Here is a 19,311-nt window from a genome sequence, read left to right as displayed (position 1 = left end):
GCCATCACTGGACGGCCATGTTTACGGATTTTGAAGGAAGTATTAAACCACGGAGGCTCAGGGCTAAACAGCTTTGTAAAATGTCGTATATTGATATTACTAGGTGATACATTTCTTATGTTTTGAAGAGCATGTGATTAACATGGACTGGCTGGAACAGGAAATAGTTATGGAAGAGCAGCTGGAAAGAGGAAGAGAAGAACAAAGAAAAAGGGAGGAGCAAACGAAAAGAGAGAAACAAAGAAGGGGAGAAGATCATTTTTCTGACACATACCTATACTTAAGTTATCCCTTTTAAAATTTTAAACCTATATATCTGTGTCACACAGTAATTCCTCTTTTTTTCGAATATGTGAAATCATAATCTCTTGGAAAACTACCCTATCAGGGATATAAATGTACTGTATATTGATTCTTTTTTTTATTTTTAAGTGAGATTAATGATCTTGTTTATAATAGGACAGCCATATTAGTGCGTCAGTGTCATCGGAAGGCATTAAATATTTGGAAGAGAAACTTAAAACTTTTCCTTTGCTTACATAGATTTTTCTTTTGTGAAGCCCTCCTAAGTGACTCTTGATGTCATGTTAAGTTCTCCTTCGGTTCCACAAGTAAACAGGCAGCACGTTGGAATGGGACGACAGTGGTTCATCCTAAGTCACCAAGGGCTTCTTTTGCAATGAACCCTTCAATTATTCTGTTACAATGTTTTATATGGCGGTGAATAGTACCCGTGGGCCTCTACGTAAACGTTCACTTTGCTTGTCAAGCAAAGATAAATCAATAGTTTGGCGTCAATATATGCACATGCATCTGTGTATACAGCGACTTCTGGGAAAATTTCTTGTTGCCTGAAGACATTTTTAACGTTAAATTGACTTAAATTCCAAGGGTGTGAATAATATGCAGACCCTTTTCAACAATCAGGACATCACAGTGGTGAAACATAACACCAAAACTTGCATACTGATAAATATTTTATGGGGAAGGCTACATTCTCTTTTCCAGCAAAATAATCTCCTCAAACTAAGTGATATTTGTCGAATAATCCTAAGGCTTTGTGCAGGGGATTCTACAAAGTACCGGCTAAAATTATTGACTTCACCCTGGGATAGCCTTCCGACAACTACCCCCCGACCCGAAATTTTCTTACGCTAATTAAGGGTGCACTTCCAGCGATCTAACTTACAACTGCAATATATCTGTTTATCCCTATTTCCACGTTTTGAGTGCATTCGAAAATCAAAACAATTTCACAGCTCGTACTCTGCATGTGCAATACATCCAAACTTGACATATCCATTATTAACCCCTTTTTCCATGCATTTTTCCCTGAATGTGGAAATTCTCGAAAAAAGGCAATAAATTCTGACAATTTATCCAGCAATTAGAATATATCCTAACATATTCGAAGGTAGTGCTTAACAATTTTTTGTCTCAAATGCGGTGCTTATTCGAGTAAATGCGGTAATTTCATTTCAGATTGGTTCAAAATGACATTCAGTTACTCTTTCCATGTTTTTATGCAGTGGGGATAGTGGCGGCTTACGTTCCTACCCGGCGTCATTTCGCCTGTCACTTGCTTGAGATGGTCATTTCACATGCCAACTACCAAGTAAGACGGAGCCTCAAATAAACTGTAGAAACCTTTCCTTGGTCTTTTGAAGTCAACAGGTTTCATGTCATCACGACCCCCGATATACGTTCCTTCCAAGTTTGATATTTCGCCTTTGTCACTTGCTTGAAAAGGTCATTTCAAATGACCAAAGGGAACAAAGTGTAGATTTCTTCTTTTGATGTAGACTTAAGCTGCATTAGAGTTCAGTATGGGATCTCTTCATTTTTCACAGCCAGTTTAATTGCCAATCAATTTTCTTTATCCTCCCTTAACATTTTGTTTGTGACGACTGACCCCCCCTTCCGTTTTCCCAGAAAATTGTAGTACCCCCTTCAAAATCTTCCACTATGTCGGGTGTTTTATCGAAGAGCTCCGTTTTTTAAAATGTTTACTCAATACAAATGAATGCGCATTTCCACAAAGTACCGTTTTTGGCGGGATCTATCCCGATTGCAGTCGTATGAAAATGATTTAAATTTCCAATGTATCCAGTGCAACTTGGAAGGAGCGTGAGATTTAAATTACTTTAAATAACTGAGATATTAAGCGCTCCCCAATTATTCAAAACCCATAGAAAATGGAAGTTTACTGGTACTTCAAAAAATCAATAGGCCGCACTTTCTGTCGGTTTACCGGCGTAGTTAAGGCTTTGAATGTTAGGAGGACACTCCAAAAGTTGTAGACTTTCAAACTTTTCTCGGAACAAAGCCGAAAACCACAAGAAATAAAAGAAGAGATTTGATAAAACGATGAAAAGAAAAGTAATCGAGAGGAAGATGGGAAAAAATAATTTAGGACTGCGTTGGTTTTGTTGATTGGTTCAGAAAACTCGCGCCACCCTCTCTGCCAATGAGATGCAAAGCTACAAATAAACACGACTTTGTCACGTGCGTTCTTCTGCAATTTTGGCAGTTCGCATGTCTTTGCTTTGAGTGGCTGATAATGATGGTGCCCTTTGTTAGACTTGTTATCACTTGGCCGCTGTGATGCCTCTGGTTTTTGAATTTGAGAACGAGTTGGCCGAATGTAAACAACGGTGGCCAATTTACCATTTCAACTTTGTTGATATATTCAAACAATATAATGCAAACAAGTCAAGTCAGCGGCAATTACACCCGGTTCACACCGTCATCATCAGGACTGTTATATATGCATATGCTAAATTATCTACAAACGTTTGGAAAGATTGAATAAAGAATGCAACGACACTCGTGTAACCTTGCCGAGGTGTTTACTAAATTAATTATTTAGTAATAATGTTTAGTACATTATAGAGGACACTAATCAGAAGTTACTAATTCATTACTTTTTCAACTGATTGTGTCTTCAAAAGTAGACCTCATTTCTTATTTCATGTTACTTTATTTGAATAAAAATATTAACAATTTTGACAAATATGGTTAACATTCATCAGTTAATTTACAAACATGACAATACTATTTACATATTTACAAACTCGCTCATAACCGATGTTATCAAGAGTGGAATCAGTGTTCATTTAGAATTAATTAATTACTTCCCTCGGTACAATGTTAAATATTGACGGATTTATTGCCTTTAATTTACTGAAAAAATCGTATAGCTCTTACTTCAGAAGTATGATCCGAACCATTTGTTAAAAGTTCTGCTTAATAATCCTTGTTCTGTGGAAAAAACGAAAAATTGAGACAAAATGATATTGTATAACTTAAATCAGCTTGATTCTGTGCGAGTTGCCAAGAGAGTTCTCAGTGCTACATAAGTCATGCCCCTAAGATATGAATTCCCCCACTCCCCCCCCCTCCAAGAATGAGAATCCCCAGTGTGAGCTCCTCCAAATATATTCCTACCCAAACCCCTTACCATGTTTGACCCAAGGGAGCTTATAACAGGCATTTTACAGTTTGTAAAATTTGATTTCAGCAACCTACCAGTTTGAGGAATGTAGTGTTGGTTGATCACCTGGTAAGCAAAAGTCATTTGAGATCCACTTGGAACGATGCTCGCCAGAATAGGAGGTGCTGGGCGATGGAAAGAATATGCGCTCGCTAGAAAATTCAAGAAAAATTTGTGTTATAAATCTTAATTGCCTACCCACGGATTTAATTACAGATTGACTAGTGTCTAGGTAAATAAAGTTTCCTTTTTCATACCTTTTGAGAGGTTTGAATTTGATTTAGAACTCTTCATAGCTTCAAGATCTTTTGCTGTTACTGGAGAGTTTTTAACTTTAAGACATCCACCATTTTTTGATAGAGTGTCAAACCATGACGGTTGAGGGTCAAAGTAATCTTTGCCTGGTTGGAAGAAAAAAGATAAATGAAAATCAAACAGCGCATGGAAAAAGCTATATCGATTCCAAGTGTCCAACTGTTTTGTCACGTATTAGCATACATTGCTTTCGCTGTGGACTATTGGATGTGTGCAATCGCATAGCAAGTTTCATTCCTCTTACCTTTAGCTGCTTCAGTGGAGAGCTTTAAATTTGATTTAACATTTTTCATAGCTTCAAGATCTCGTGCTGTTACTGGAGAGTTATCAACTTTGAAACATCCAAATTTGTTTGATAGAGTGTCAAACCATGACGGTTGAAGGTCAAAATAGTCCATGCCTAATTGAAAATAAAAACCAAAACCAAAACAAAAGAAATGAAAATCATATTGCATGGAAGAACACGTTCTCAAACGTTATCAACATTCAAAAGTTTTCAGTTTAAAGTGCCTCTTTTCGTCTTGAGGATGGAATATTATATTTTTAAGTTGAGTTTTTTGTGAAATGGGGGACGTATTTTAAATCAGACCCGTAAGTTACGATTTCGCCCATGGCGTGAACCGCAATCTTAACCGCTTTTTTTCATCTTTCCGGTCTTTAAAAGCACCGATTCATTTTCAGGGAAAGATGGTGCAGACCCTCGATCTCTCCCCATCTCTATTCCCTTACGCATCCCTGGAGTTCATGAAAACAAGGCAGTCGTACAAACCGCGTGGTCACCACTCGGTTGAGTAGACGCCATCGCTACTCACCATTAAATATTTGTGGTTCACTCTGGGATTCTTCTGTTTTTATTTCATTCTTTATTACACTGAAAATAATGCCGCCCTCTAGCTCGTCAATGTTCATCCTCGCCTTCTGTAGCTCTTCATCCGTTGTCGCCATGTGCTTGACAATATCAAAATTATTTCTCCGTCCCTTTTGTTGCAGTTGTGACAGTTTTTTCTTTAGATCAGCAATTTCTTTGTCTCTCCCCCAGAGAGTTTCCTTAAGAAAGCCGATCTCTTTCTTCCTAGCTGTTAACAATATGAATATTACAATTACTCGAAATAAAAGATGGGTTAATTTGAAGTTTAGAACGATGAGTCAGATCAGGAAAACATAACACTAACTGAACTGCTCATGACGGAACGAGAAAGGGGATTGGGGCAAGGGGAGGTGGTGGGGGGGGGGGGTAAAAGACTTGTTGTCAGGGACACAGAGTTGAGTCTTGGATCCTTTAATTAAATGGCTTCTCAGTCCGCACGCGCTTGTCTAATCTTGCATGCGTCATCACATAAAACTAACCGTTAATCTCTGTTTCAAGGTATTTGATCTTCTGCGTTAGTTGTTCCTCTTCTCTCACATACTGAAATCGATTATGTAAGCATATCAATTTTAGAATGAAGTAAACAAAAAAACTGAGAACACAATGCGTCAACTTACGGCGGATAGATAGTGGAATGCCACGGAGTGACGTCATAATCTAATGATTTTAGTCGCGCGCACTTTTCCCGACATCTCTTCACGAAGGAACCTTTCCAAACTCACCTGAGCATCTTTGATCCAAAAAATTTCCTTTTGCCTTTAAAGTTTCTCCGATGTTGAACGGACTTAAGTTTGAGCTTAGTTTGGGCGTTGGGAGGAAACTCAAATATGATTCAAAGTGAACCAATTACGAACTATTTTCTTAGCTCATATATCGAATAAAGTCAACTTACGCGTCCGACGAAAAAATCACTTAAGATTTTTCTTCGTGCTCCTTCCTATAACAAGTTCTGACTTAATTGCACCAAACGTTTAATTTACGCGAAAAACAAACAGCCGTAATGATTGGGAAACACCCACCTCATTAACCATGATCCTTGCCCCATGAGAGGCCTCCAGAGGCTCATGATAACTCTCAGCGGAACGATTAGTGACACTGACTTCTTCATCAACTATTCTCGCAGAACTGGATTTCTTCACCGACTCTTGCTGACCTGAGATGTTTTTGTTCATTTTGCAACTAATATCTTCACTCGAAATATTTGATAAACACGAAAAATTCATTCTCTTTCATTTTGCTTCAGTAAGAACCGAGCTCTTGGTGCGAAAAAAAGTTTCGATTTGTTTATGACTGGTTGCATGGTAACGCGTTTGTGCCGTCACCTCTTGACATCACGCCGGAGTTGAAGCGTCAAGCCTGGGCTCTAAAGTTTTATTGAAGCGTCCGAAACCAGATTAGAAATTAAAACTCTTTTACAAGTGTTAAATCGTACAAAAAGCTGAAAATATTGTTTACAGCTCATCAATTACCCATGCGTCATCGAGTCATCTTTGATATGCCTCTGGTCCATCTTCTTACCCATTAGTTCTGGTTCTCCTTTTCACGCACAAATCTTTTAAGACAGTTCAGTGCGCTCGGGAGCGCTTAGCAGACTTGACACCACAATCTCCTACCAAACGGCGTGTCGGCAGTTGACACAAAATCTATTTTAGAGGAAATTATATCCTGGATTTTGAGTAAACGCACAGCATGCTCGCTGGCATTTGGTGCAAAGATCGATCTTAGGCAAGCCTTTCTGCCACGTCTTTTTTGTAGGGACTTCGAGCGTGCTGTTCGAACGTGAAAATCCGGAGGATGCAAAAATCAAATTACTGAAGGAGCTTTCGCCTTCGAGAAATTGGTCTCTCACTCCTGGCTAAAGGCCATCTTGCACAACAATCGACTCTGCTTTTTTCGTCTTAACGAATCTCGCATTTGACTGATCTTGCTCAGTGCAGATTTTAGCTCCCCCAACCGCTCTAAAAGAGGGTTCACCGTTCTTTCAACGGTTAGTGGATAGAAAAGTAACGTCAAAAAGTTTATCCACTTCACCTCAGGGCCCCGCCTCAAGGTAGGGGGACGAGAAATTGGTCTACAGATTCAATCAACTCTTCTCCTCCACGGAAATCTTTAGTAAAAGACGAAAGATTTATGCGTGGTGAAGGAAACAAGCGGTATGTCGAAAATGACTCGCTGACACAAGTGGGGTTTATAAATATCATTTTCGCGCCTGCGCACTAAATTCTGAGGTATGTGAAAGCTTTGGTGTTATAGGAAACATAGAATTTGCGTAGAAGCATAGGCCGTGTCTGGAATAGATAACGTCTTTCAGGAAAATGATGGGAACGGCACCGACCAAAGTAATCGGTTTTAAGACAATTGGAAATTGAAATTGGAATTGAAACCACGTTAGGGAAGGAACTCTTGCTCTCTCATTCCTGACTAAAGGCCATATTGCACAACAATCGACTTAGTGTTTTGTCTCTGCAATCTGAGATCGTCACAGATCTTAGATCCCATTAGCGTCAGAGAGGGTTTACCGGTCTTTCAACTGCTGGTGGTCACTAATGAACTCACCTTAAGGCGAGAGATCACTCGCTAGCGTGGTTTCTCACATTCTTTTAACTTTCGCGTTAAACCACTTTGCGCGAAGTCCGCATGGATAGAATTCGAGGTTTCCCTAATATAGACTTTTGCGTCAACTGTCGGAACGCCGTTTGGTATCAGATCAGAGGTACCGAATCCTCAAAGCGCTCCCGCTGGCTGAAATGTTTTAAAAGAAGTAGGCTTTCTTCCATTACAAAGAAGAAGCAAGCCATCTAAGAAGAAAATGAGGGGTAAAGCTGTAGCTGACGTTAGCTTTTAGGAAACCATACGTTCACGGTTTTGACTCGTAAAATGTTTAATACCACGTAAAAACTGTAACAAAACGGTAGCAATACACTAATTGGACACAAATTAATTATAAGAACTGTTCGATAAATACTAGACAAGATGACAATGCAATGAACTCCACGTGGGAACGAATATTAACATGAAACAACACAATTTCAATCGACGATTTACAGTTAAGATTCGTGTTCCATATGACTTAATAAATGGGAAGATCAAACTCAAATCAAATATATTTCATCATACCTCTTTTCCCTCTTAGCGCAAGGATGAGACCTTAAATCGTTTTAATCGAACTCTGAGCCTTGCCCTTGTCGTTATTGCGCATATCTAATTTCTGTCACGCAATGAACGGACCTTACAAACGTCACATGGCTCCCCTAAATTGGCAACAATTTACGAAACGGAACAAACCTAATCAGTCATGTATTGTTCTTTACTTATTATCTTTCTATGCTATGAGAGTTTGGAGAGCATTATTGCCCCCTTTAAAGTTGCGGCTCCTCGGTGGGGATTCCCTGGTCTGCAACTCGATCGCAAGGCAGTAATAGGACTACTTTCTGGACGGGCCTTTCCAGGTAGGCAGTCGGTTTTGTAGGTCTGCCTGAATCGTCTAGGCACTCTGTAGCAATCGCCATCTTAACTTTCCTGACCAGACCGTCATCGTTGGGAAAGGTTTCGTGGACACGAGCAAGCTTCCAGCGGTTCCTTGGCAAACTTTCGTCTATCACAATCACGATATCGTTCACTTGTAGGTTTCTTCTGACTGCAATCCATTTTTTCCTTGGCTGCAACGACTGCAAGAATTCCTTCCTCCATCGATTCCAAAATTCGTTGGCCAAGTACTGGACGCGACGCCATCGCTTGCTCAGGTAGAGATCTGCACGTTTGAAATCACCGGGAGGAGGCATAATTACCCTTGACTTCATGGTCAATAGATGGTTGGGAGTGAGTGGCTCGGGACTCCGTGAGGAGTTTATGGTGTTCACGGTGAGTGGCCTGCAATTAACGATAGCTTCCGCTTCCACCATAAAGGTTCTTAGAGACTCATCATCAAGTTGGATCCCGTGGCTCTCTAGTAGCGATGCCAAAACGTTTCTCACTGATCTTATCTGGCGCTCCCATACTCCGCCAAAGTGGCTTGCATGTGGTACGTTCGGTTTGAACTCTATCCAATCGCAGTTGGTTATGAGCAACTCTTCTCTGATCCTTTCGTGGTTCAATTCCTTGACAGCTTGCTTGAGTTCGTTCATTGCGCCGATGAAGTTTGTACCTTGATCTGATCGTAATTGGCGCACTGGGCCGCGACGGCCGACGAATCGACGATAGGCGTTGAGGAAAGAATCTGTGGCCAAGCTGTTTGAGACTTCAAGATGGATGGCCCTGGAGGACAAACACGTGAAAAGAACTCCGTAGCGTTTCAGTTCTCTGCGACCTTCCTTTACATACCACGGACCGAAGTAATCTACCGCTGAGAATGTAAACGGAGGGGCAGGTTCGAGACGGTCCTCTGGCAAGTCGGCCATCTTTTGGTCTTGGGGAGTTCCCCTCAATTTCCGGCACTTTACGCATTGCGCGATGTGGTTCGATACAGCCGAACTTCCACCAATCACCCAGTAGCCGGCTGACCTTATTTCGTTATGGGTCATTCCGCGACCTTGATGCTCGGCCCTCTGGTGGTGGTGGCAGATGATTAACTCGGTTACGTGTCCTTTCCTTGGTAGGATGATGGGATGTTTCGTACTGTACGACAGGCTGGAACGTCTAATTCGTCCACCCACTCTTAGTATTCCGTTTGCGTCGAGAAACGGGTCCAGTTGATAGAGAGAGCTTGCCTTCTTCATAGCCTTGTTTCCGCGTGTGATGGTTTTCTCATCGCGTGTTTGCTCTTGGACGTTCAGCTTCTTCATTCTACTAATTTCTTCGGGGAAGGCTGCTCTCTGAACAGTCTTAATAATTTCGCCCTCGGCGTTTTGCAATTCCTCGACGTTGACAGGGATGTATTTACTTGGCTTCGAATCACTGGAATCTTGTTTAACTTCCTTATTGTTCGCGTGTCGGAACTTCTCTTGGAGGCGAAGGCAAACAGCAACAGCTTTCTTGGCACGATGCCAGCTGGAGAAGTATTCTAAGCGTTCCAGGACAGACCATGGTTTCCGGGCTTGTATCGCTAGAACGGAAACCCCTTTAACTTCGGGATCATCAGGTGAGATCTCAGGAGAAGCATCGGTGAGATTCCAATCTTTATCAGGCTTCCAGAGAAGTTCTGGGCCGTTCCACCACAAGCTATTGCCGATTAATTCTTGCACACTAGAACCACGAGAGGCGACGTCGGCAGGATTTTCCTTTGTTCCTATATAGTGCCATTGTTCTGGCGATGTCTTGTCGCGAATCTCTTGTACTCGATTTCCCACGAAGACGTGGAATCTTCTTGCATCGTTATTTATATAACCCAGGACCGTCTTGCTATCTGTCCAGTACGTTTCCTTCACTTCTTCGTATTCTAGCTCTTTACGTAAGACGTAGCCTATCTTAGAGGCGACGACTGCCGCGGTTAGCTCGAGCCTTGGTGTAGTGACGGGCTTCAATGGGGTTACGCGTGATTTACCCATTACGAGCGAACAGCAAATGCGATCGTTACTATCTGTCAGGCGAAGGTATGAGCACTGTCCATATCCGTTCTGACTGGCGTCGGAAAAGTGATGGAGTTCCACTGTCTTAATTTCTCCAAATTCGTTCGGTTTATGGCATCTTGGCACTTTCAACTTCTCTAGGGCGGGAAGTTCGGAACGCCATCTCTCCCATCTTGGTCTAATATCTTCAGGCACTTTGTCGTCCCAGCCAACTCCATCGCGGCACAGTTCTTGAAGGATACTTTTGCCTTGCAAAATAACAGGGGCTACCAGGCCGAGGGGGTCGTAGATAGAGCTGACTGTAGAGAGAATTCCTCTTCTTGAGAGTGGTTTATCCTTTAGTACAATCCGGAACTGAAGTGTATCGGTCTCTATACACCAGTGAACACCCAATGCGCGTTCTATTGCTGGGTCGTTGCTTACGAGACTGGGATTCCTTTTGTCGGTGGCTCGGTCTTCAGGAGGGATAGAATTGAGAGTTTCGCTATTGTTTGAGGTGAATTTGTGTAAGTGGAAGCCTCCCTTTTGACACAATAACTTGGTGCTGCTGATAAGACTCTTTGCTTGTTCGACCGTTGCGACCGATTTCAATCCGTCGTCGACGTAGAAATCCTTCCTTATGAAGTCGGCTGCTTCCTTTCCACAAACACTTTCATATTGATTTGCAGTGGTCTTAAGGGCGAAATTAGCGCATCCAGGGGAGGAAGTTGCACCAAAAAGGTGGACAGACATTCGGTACTCAACTGGACTGCTGTCGAAGTTCTCATCGTCCCACCACAAGAATCGGAGGTAGTCGCGGTGAATGCCGTCGACCTTTACTTGGTGGAACATCGCCTTGATATCACACATGAAGGCTATTTGTTCCTTTCGGAATCGACACAACACCCCTATAAGATTATTGGTGAGGTCTGGACCTTGTAAAAGCTGCTGATTGAGGGAGAAGCCGTGATACAGGGCGCTGCAATCAAATACGACTCTTATTTTCCCGGGTTTCCTTTTGTGGTACACTCCATGATGTGGAATGTACCAGACTCGCTTGCTCTTATCGGAGACTTCTTCTTTTGGTACTTTCTCTGCGAACCCGTTCTTAATGTTGTCTTGCATGAAGTCCACGTAGTCCTTTCGGTATTGAGTATCACTCTTCAACCTTTGCTTCAATTTCATGAGGCGGCTTAACGCCAATTCCTTATTGTTGGGCAGCTCAGCGCTATTATTCTTTAAAGGGAGGGGCATCTCGTAGTGTCCGTCATTTCTTTGATGGATACCTTCTTGCACTATGGTTAGAAACCTTCTGTCTTCAAAGGAAAGGGATTTCTCTTCGGTTGCACGCTCGTTGAAGTCAAGTGTGAACATCTTGGATATTTGGAGTGGACTTAAAACTTCCTTTACTTGCGTTTTCAGGGCGAAGTGGCATGTCTTCTTGTTCGACATTGCTTGAATTTCTTGCTGAACTTCGCAGGCGATTATACGGTTGCAGAAAACATCGTCTCTGACGTCGTCGGTGCCTTCATCCTGACTTCGCACGTTGGTTTTGCCGATGATTCCCCAGCCAAGTGCGGTCCTTTTTGCGTACGGATCGTCATCGTTTCCGAGGATCACCTGGTGTGGTTTAAGCGCTCGAACGCAGTTGGCTCCTATCAGCAGGCCTACTTCGGCTTCGGTATCAAGAGGCATCAGTTGACTGGCGATGCTTTCCAGGTGAGGCCACTTGAGAGCGGTATCATGCCTAGGGATTTGACTGCGTCTAGCAGGAATCACGTTCCTAGTGTACGTTCTTGGAAGAGTGATTTCTGTCGTTTCGTTGACTCCGCGAACTGCGAGTCCAGTTACCCTTTTACTTGTGATGGTTTTCTGACCGAGTACGGTAGAAAGCTCTAGATCCACTTTAGGGCCATCCACGCCAAGGGCTGTTAGCGTTGACTCCTTTATGAAACATGCGTCTGACTGTTCGTCCAGTAGGGCGTACACCTTGACCTTGACTTTGGGGTCATCTTGATGGTAAAGCCAGACCGGAACGATCAGGGAATGGGAAGTACCATGGTCGAAGCCCTTCATGTTACAAACTTCAATACGATGAGAGATAGATGTATCTTGATTTGCAATACTATCTTGGTTTGGAGTTTCTTGTCTGGATTGTGGTTTCCAGGTTTGGTCATGCAAAGAAGTAGGGTGGGGTCCATTGCAGGTCTTGCAGGGTTTTTTTCCACGACAGTCTTTGTTTACGTGGCCCCACTTTAGACACCCCCAGCACAAGCGCTTGGCTTGCACAAAGTTCCTTCTTTCCGTTAAAGGCAGGCGTAGGAACTTATCACAGGTATCAATGTCATGACTGGCCTTACAGAAGAGACAGGTTGTCCTTTTAGCCTTGTTTTCCTCTTTGTTTTTCTCTTTTCCTTCCCTGCTTTCCTCTGCGCCTGTTGCAAAACTCCTGAATCCACTATCTTTACTTTCCTTATACTTTGGGAATTTGCTGTTTGGTTTCCACTTGTCCCCGTTTCCTTTCGAATCCTCTTCCCTTGTTGCCTGCAGAGAGGTAATGGGATTGCATGCGATCCTTGCCTCTGTTTTCAAAAATCGACAAAATTCTTCGAACGACGGGTATTTGGCCCCCCTTGCGTTTTCCGTACTATTAACTTCGGTTGGACCCAAGGCTTCTCTACTGTGACCTTCTTCTCGTTCCTCTTCAATCGACTTGTCTACAATACGGCTCCATCTTGAAACTAAGTGGTTCGGAAGCTTTCTAAGTATCCTTTGATTTTCCTCTGGATCGTTAAGTACTTCCAAGTACCTTATGGAGTGCATAGCGGTGCAGCAGTGCTGCAGAAAGTCTGAGAACCTTCTAAGACCTGAGCCGTCTTTCGGAAGAATCCTTGGCCATTCGCTGATTTTTCTTCGATAAGCATTTGAAACCAGAAAGGGATCGCCAAATCGGGTTGCGAGAATCTTCTTAGCTTCAACGTAGGCCTCTTCAGAATCTAAGGGTAGAAGACCGCTTACTGCTTCTTTGGCTCCATCGGCTGTAAACTTGCTGAGATAATACAGCCTTTCAGATGGATCCTTTGTTTTTCGTTCGATGAATGTCTCGAAGGATTTGATCCACATCGGGTAGCGAAGAAGGTCGCCTTTAAACACTTCAGGTTCTGGACGAGGTAGAGAGTCTCTGTCTTGTCGTTGAGCGAGTACATCGGCTAATTTCGTGAGAATGGTTTCGTCACCGGTCAACTCTAGTGGATTACCGCTTCCCGCTGTTGAGTCTGTGTGGAGAATAGCTGGATTTGTTATTCGTGGCGTTGCTGTGGACTTCACAGGGAAAGGAGGAGACACTGGATGCGGTAACTTGGAAGAAGGCTGCTGCGAATTGAGTGTTACTGGCGGCATCGACGAAAATGTCACGTTAGTATGGGCGTTCATTTCGGGGGATGCAGTAGTGACCACATTCCCCAGGTTTGGGACAGCTTCGGCGGAGGAGCTGTTGTCGATAACGGTACTTAATTGTGACTGTAGATATTCATGTATTCTGCCATAGGGGTCTTCTTCTTCTTCTGGGAGACTGCGTTCGTAACTTTCCTCTTCGAGCTTGGTTACTGCTTCGATTTCGGCGGTAGTAGCTGCTAGCTCTTTGATCATCTGTAATTTCTTGATGTCACTTTCTTGCCTTTTCAGAGCGGCGACCTTTTCACTTTCGATATCGTGGAATTTTAGCTCGGCGCCGAGTCTTGCGGCCTTGGCTAGCATCTCTGCCCTCCCGAGGGAAGAACTCGAATAGTGTGATGATTTTCCAGATCTGCGGGAACTCCTACTCCGGCTGGAGCGCTTCGAGAAAACAGACTCGCGCTCTTCGTTCTGTTCGCGCTTCTCGGATTTCAGTTCGGAAATTCGAGCGCTTAGGTTTTTGCAAACTTCTTCTGTTTCCCGTAGAAACTTCTCGTTATTTTTCGTCGCGTTGGATTTGGATTCTTCGGAGTCCAGCACATCGATCAGCTTGCAGTACGCATTCGCAAGATCGTTCATTCGTGTTTCTAGCTTACATCGTTCTTGATGCAAAAGCGTTATATCGGTGGAGAATGCGAGAGCACCCTTTGTTGTTTCTATTTGCCTTTTCCATGCTCTTAAAGCCGAATCTTCATCTCTTTGAAGCAATTGAGTTTGGTACTCAAGTCCCTTTTCGGTCGGAACTCTTTCGCGGGAGGAAGACCGAACGTTTACAGCGTTTTCTTCGGTTCGTTCTGTTGCGTAGTTCATAATCGATCTTCGTCCTCGCACGACGGGAGAGTTTTTACTGTAGCTGACGTTAGCTTTTAGGAAACCATACGTTCACGGTTTTGACTCGTAAAATGTTTAATACCACGTAAAAACTGTAACAAAACGGTAGCAATACACTAATTGGACACAAATTAATTATAAGAACTGTTCGATAAATACTAGACAAGATGACAATGCAATGAACTCCACGTGGGAACGAATATTAACATGAAACAACACAATTTCAATCGACGATTTACAGTTAAGATTCGTGTTCCATATGACTTAATAAATGGGAAGATCAAACTCAAATCAAATATATTTCATCATACCTCTTTTCCCTCTTAGCGCAAGGATGAGACCTTAAATCGTTTTAATCGAACTCTGAGCCTTGCCCTTGTCGTTATTGCGCATATCTAATTTCTGTCACGCAATGAACGGACCTTACAAACGTCACAAAAGCTAAAAAAGTAATGAAACAATCACCCCTATCTTCACTTCTCAGAGGTCGGATAATCATTGTTCATTTAGATAACTGATAAAGGTGTGTTCATTCTAATAGGAAACAATGTAGGTATTATTGGCCCCAAATTGTACTTATTTGATTTTCCTTCGATTCTACTTTCTTATTTTTCTAGGAAATTTCACATGTGAATGAGCTTGGCGCAGATTTTAATTTCCGTAAGCGCCCCCAGAGAGGATTTACTGGCTCATTAAATCTCAATTACCGTTTACATCTCTTCTACTTCATTTAGGGAGCCCCGCTTCAAGGCAGGGCGACTCAAAAATTGATTAGAAACTCAACCTACTGTTCTCCCCCACGGAAATCTTTAGTAAAAGGCGAAAGATTTGTGCGTGATGAAGGAAAACCAGAGTGAAGTACGAGAAAGATGTAGAGTGGTATGTCGAGGATAACTCGCTGGCGCAAGTGGGGTCTATATTTATCAGTTATGCGGCTGCGCACCAAATGCTAAGAAAAGTGAAAGTCTTAATAAACCGTTATACAAACTATAAAATTTGCGTACAATCACAGGTGGTGATGCTTTCCAGGAAAAGGATGAGAACGACCCCGACTTAAGTAATGTTTAGGACACTTGGCTCCTTTCCTGTCCGCTCTATTGTACTTTTGGAGCCCATCAATATGCAGGGCGACGAAAGAGAAACTGAAGCACTCATCCATGCCTAGCCACTAGAATCTTATTAAGCGTCGAAAAACTCTTTTACAAGTGTAAAATCGTACGAAAAGCTGAAATATTGTTTACAGTTCATTAATTGCTGTCTACGATGTTAAAAAAAAAGAAGGCTTTCCTTGAATAGAGATCATAGATTTTATGTTACGAAGATTTTCTCCCAACTGCCTTCGAAATTCCTCATTGCGTTCTGAGTCCACTTTTAGATTTTTCAGTCCGTTCGTAATGTTTGAACCACCTCTCTCCGTCGCATTTCTATACTGGGACTTCAAATGTTTGCAAGTCGGACACTTATTCCAATTGAAATATTTCCTGTCAGGCCTTTAAAGCGGCAGGGTCATGGGCCAATTGAGAATCTCCGAGAAGTTTTTCAATAGCATTAAAGACAGTCTGTTTGTTTTCATCTGTTATTTCTAGCTTCGGCACGCGAGCCCACTTAGTATTACATGCTTTTCGAACGTCGTCGATTAGAGGCTATGGAATGGTAAATTGTTTGCATCAGTATATGAGGTTCAGGATACCAGTAATATCCATGTCGTCCGCACCATTTATAATGGAGCCTGGACCCAAATCAGGAATGCACAGCTTAGCTATTTCCCAAGGACCAAGATTCGGATCCGTCTACTTCTTGGGGTCACTTTGTTTAGAAAAACGAGGTAAATTCTGAGTAAAATCTAAGAATCCATTCTCCAAATGAAATAGATCCCAAGTTGCTATATCCAGTCTTCACCCCGATTTTCCATTTTTTTTTTTTCAATGAATTTTGGAGAAACGGGATTAATTCTGCGAATTCATCCACGAGTGGCTAACACGCTAAGTTCCCATATGATGATCTTAACCCCGATTTCCCATTTGATCAGCGAATTCGAGAAAAATGGGGTAAATTCTGAGCCTTCATGTTACAAGTCAATAATACCCGAGGTTCCCATATGCCCGAATTTCCATCTTTTTTTTCAGTGAATTTGACAAAAAACGGGGTAAAATCTAAGACTTCATTCCCCGAATTAATAGATCCCAAGTTGCCATAGCCAATCCCTAACCCGATTTTCCATACTTCCCATATGCCATCTTTACCCCGATTTCCCATTTGATCAGCTAATTCGAGAAAAACGGGGTGAATTCCTGAGCCTTCATGTTACAAGTGAATAATACCCGAGGTTCCCATATGCTATCTTTACCCCGAATTTCCATGTTTTTTTTGCAGTGAATTTGACGAAAAACGGGATGAAGTCTAAGAGTTTATCCTCCGAATTAAATAGATCCCAAGTTGCCATAGCCAATTATTAACCCGATTTTCCATTTTTTCTTTCAATGAATTCTAGAAAAACGGGATGAATTTTGAGAATTCGGCCCACAAGTGGCCAGTACCCTAGGTTCCCATATGCCATCGTCACCTCAACTTTCCATTTGATCAGTGAATTTCAGAAAAACGAGGTAAATTCTGAGCATCCATGCCACAAGTGGATAATTCTCGAAGTTCCCATACGATATCTTTACCCCGATTTGCAATTTTTTTTTCAACAAATTCTAGGAAAACGGGGTAAAATCTAAGAATCCATCCTCCCTGATGAAATAGATCCCAAGTTGCTATATCCAATCTCCAACCCGATTTTCCATTTCTTTTTTCAATGAATTCAGGAGAAACGGGATTAATTCTGCGAATTCATCCGCAAGTGGCTAACACGCTAAGTTCCCATATGCCATTCATTTTTATCCCGATTTTCCATTTGATCAGCGATCGAATTCGATCGAATTCCAGAAAAAAGGGGCAAATTCTGAGCCTTCATGTTTCAGGTGAATAATACCTGAAGTTCCCACATGCTATCTTTATCCCGAATTTCCAATTTTTTTTTTTTCAGTGAATTTGACAAAAAATGGAGTGAATTCTAAGCGTTCATCCTCCGAATTAATTAGATCTCAAGCATCCTCGGAGACCCAGGGGCTGTGCCGTTCGATTTCAAGTTAAACGACTCACAGCCCCTGGGTCTCCGAGGATGGATCTCAAGTTGCCATAGCTAGCCAATCTTTAACCCGATTTTCCATTTTTTTATGAATTCTAGAAAAACGGGATAAATTCTACGAATTCATCCGCAAGTGGCTAACACGCTAAGTTTCCATATGCCATCCGCTTTACCTGGTTTTTCCATTTGATCAGCGAATTCTAGAAAAACGGGGTAAATTCTTTGAAATTCATCCTTAAGGTCCTTAAGGTGGAATATATCCTAATGACTTGCCATAGCCAACTTTACCCGATTTTCGATTTGATCATTATGTGAATTTGTCGTAAACGGGTAAATTATGACAAATCCACCCAAAAGTGCAACAAATCCGACAATAATTTAGAAACAGTACTAAAATAAGAGCAGCTTAAATCAGCGGAACCGGACCGTAATGAAATTCAGAGACAGAACTAAGGCTAAACTTCTGTGATTGAAGGACGACTTCGTGACGCAGACAAATTATCACAACTTTGACCTCTCAGTCGATCTCACCTCCGGCAGATCAGCGAAGCATCAAAAATATATAATTTTATGCCGACGAACCATAATCTACGATCTTCAACTATTAAAGAAAATAAAACAATTGTGATATGGGTAAAATGTTGTCATTGAAGTCGCAAGTCGAACAATGACGTCTGTAAATAAAGCACAACTGCAAATAAAGCGTGAACAATAACGCATCCTTTGGTCAAAAGACAAGTCGCTTTGTTATTTACGTAGCAGTTGCTCTTCCAAGTTTAGGACGTTTAGATTAGAAGAACGATGCGATCACACGGCGTTAACGAAGGAGCGATAGAACTTCAAGGAAACATGCGAACAGCATGTTTTGGAAGTCAAATTTTCTACTTATCCCGACCCCCTTGAATGAGCACTCTTGCTTGAGGACATAACTGCAACGGAGTCTTAACCAGTCCCAAGCCACGTGTCGCTCTATAGATCACAGGATGTGATTGCCATTGTATCATATTACGTCAGAGGACATATCTACAACAAGAGGACATGAGTGCAACGGTACAAAGGATGGCACCAAGGCACCACCAACTAGTTTGCGAACTTTATTAGACAGCCCATCATGACCGTAGCTCTTGTTCACGTTCAAGTTTGCAAGGGCTGACTGCACTTCGGTTTGACTGACTTTACTGAAGCTAAATTTGGGTCCATTCACAATTGTCATACTGTCGCGTATGTCTTGAACACTCTTGAAGTCACGTAATTGTTCCTCAGTTAATGTCAGCAACCCAGAGTCACCGAACCCTGTGCTATCCCTGTAAAGTATTCAACAAAGCAATCATCCTTTATGTCACTGCCACAATTTGCCAGAATTATCGCACTGCCATCAACCTCTTGAGTTTTAGAGTCCAGGAAAGGCTTGAAAACTCTATAAAACTCCCTTGGATTGTGATTCATCTCTTCTGCCTTAGATTTCCAATACTACTTTAATGATCTCCTAAGCTTCCTAGCAACATTCCTCCATTTCTTTTTCAATTGTAGATTCTCGTCTGTTGGAAATTTTTGCAAACATCTTAGAATTTGTTGGATTCTTCGCAAACATCTTAGAGTTTAGAGTTTTCCAGACAGTTTGCTCTTTCTCTGAATGGGATTTGAGATAAAACTCAAGATTTCGACCAATTTTTTTGACAATCAATTCGTACAGGAGACCTGTTTGCTGTCTCTTGATATGATCATGTACATTTCAGAT

At 42.1% G+C, this 19,311-nt stretch overlaps 2 protein-coding genes, 1 long non-coding RNA gene, 1 other non-coding gene and 1 pseudogene across 12 annotated transcripts in view; 1 reads left to right on the top strand and 4 right to left on the bottom strand.

Moving 5' to 3' along the window:
- LOC111337939 (uncharacterized) overlaps positions 1 to 516 on the top strand; it is a 62,803-nt gene extending 62,287 nt beyond the window's left edge. For 6 of the 8 annotated variants that reach the window (XR_015990566.1, XR_015990562.1, XR_015990563.1 and 3 more), the window contains one exon: positions 129 to 516. This is a non-coding gene — a long non-coding RNA (uncharacterized LOC111337939). Of the gene's footprint in view, positions 1 to 103 lie in introns of all 8 variants that reach the window. The other 2 variants (XR_015990561.1, XR_015990560.1) reach the window with 1 other exon arrangement.
- Positions 517 to 2,623: 2,107 nt separating this feature from the next.
- Positions 2,624 to 6,041, bottom strand: LOC111326018 (uncharacterized). The gene is made up of 7 exons (XM_088730049.1): positions 5,696 to 6,041; positions 5,156 to 5,216; positions 4,621 to 4,884; positions 4,053 to 4,208; positions 3,751 to 3,894; positions 3,529 to 3,645; positions 2,624 to 3,261 (listed from the first exon to the last, which is right to left on the bottom strand). Exons 1-7 carry the CDS (start codon positions 5,897 to 5,899, stop codon positions 3,209 to 3,211), a joined length of 999 nt encoding a protein of 332 aa, XP_088586175.1. The 5' UTR covers positions 5,900 to 6,041; the 3' UTR covers positions 2,624 to 3,208.
- A 675-nt stretch (positions 6,042 to 6,716) lies between these two features.
- On the bottom strand, positions 6,717 to 6,830 carry LOC148725210 (U5 spliceosomal RNA; annotated as a pseudogene).
- Positions 6,831 to 7,539: 709 nt separating this feature from the next.
- LOC111344245 (uncharacterized) lies at positions 7,540 to 14,886 on the bottom strand. 2 transcript variants are annotated; one of them, XR_015990751.1, is made up of 2 exons: positions 7,794 to 14,741; positions 7,540 to 7,574 (listed from the first exon to the last, which is right to left on the bottom strand). XR_015990751.1 is itself a non-coding variant. In XM_088730635.1 (2 exons), the coding sequence occupies exon 2, from the start codon at positions 14,420 to 14,422 to the stop codon at positions 8,036 to 8,038; it is 6,387 nt and encodes a 2,128-aa protein (XP_088586761.1). In that variant the 5' UTR covers positions 14,423 to 14,535; positions 14,755 to 14,886; the 3' UTR covers positions 7,540 to 8,035. The 2 variants fall into 2 exon arrangements, 1 of the variants encoding a protein (XP_088586761.1); XM_088730635.1 differs by adding an exon at positions 14,755 to 14,886 and having other exon boundaries at positions 7,540 to 14,535.
- Positions 14,887 to 15,180: 294 nt separating this feature from the next.
- On the bottom strand, positions 15,181 to 15,300 carry LOC148725209 (U5 spliceosomal RNA). Its single transcript, XR_015991305.1, has one exon. It is a non-coding gene; the product is annotated as a U5 spliceosomal RNA (small nuclear RNA).
- Positions 15,301 to 19,311: the final 4,011 nt, after the last annotated feature.

Source organism: Stylophora pistillata, chromosome 8 (assembly GCF_964205215.1).
Source record: "Stylophora pistillata chromosome 8, jaStyPist1.2, whole genome shotgun sequence".
Classification (NCBI taxonomy): domain Eukaryota; kingdom Metazoa; phylum Cnidaria; class Anthozoa; order Scleractinia; family Pocilloporidae; genus Stylophora; species Stylophora pistillata.
Note: the sequence above shows the minus strand (reverse complement) of the source record. Positions and strands in the feature narration are given on the sequence as shown.

What these genes read in the sequence shown, in the direction of transcription:
- LOC111344245 (XM_088730635.1), bottom strand. Translation starts at nt 14,422, where the DNA reads ATGAACTACGCAACAGAACGAACCGAAGAAAACGCTGTAAACGTTCGG.
- LOC111326018 (XM_088730049.1), bottom strand. Translation starts at nt 5,899, where the DNA reads ATGAATTTTTCGTGTTTATCAAATATTTCGAGTGAAGATATTAGTTGC. An exon ending in CCTTGAAACAGAGATTAACG is followed by an intron (nt 4,885 to 5,155) that starts GTTAGTTTTATG and finishes TATTGTTAACAG; the next exon opens with CTAGGAAGAAAGAGATCGGC. An exon ending in TGAACCACAAATATTTAATG is followed by an intron (nt 4,209 to 4,620) that starts GTGAGTAGCGAT and finishes ATTTTCAATTAG; the next exon opens with GCATGGACTATTTTGACCTT.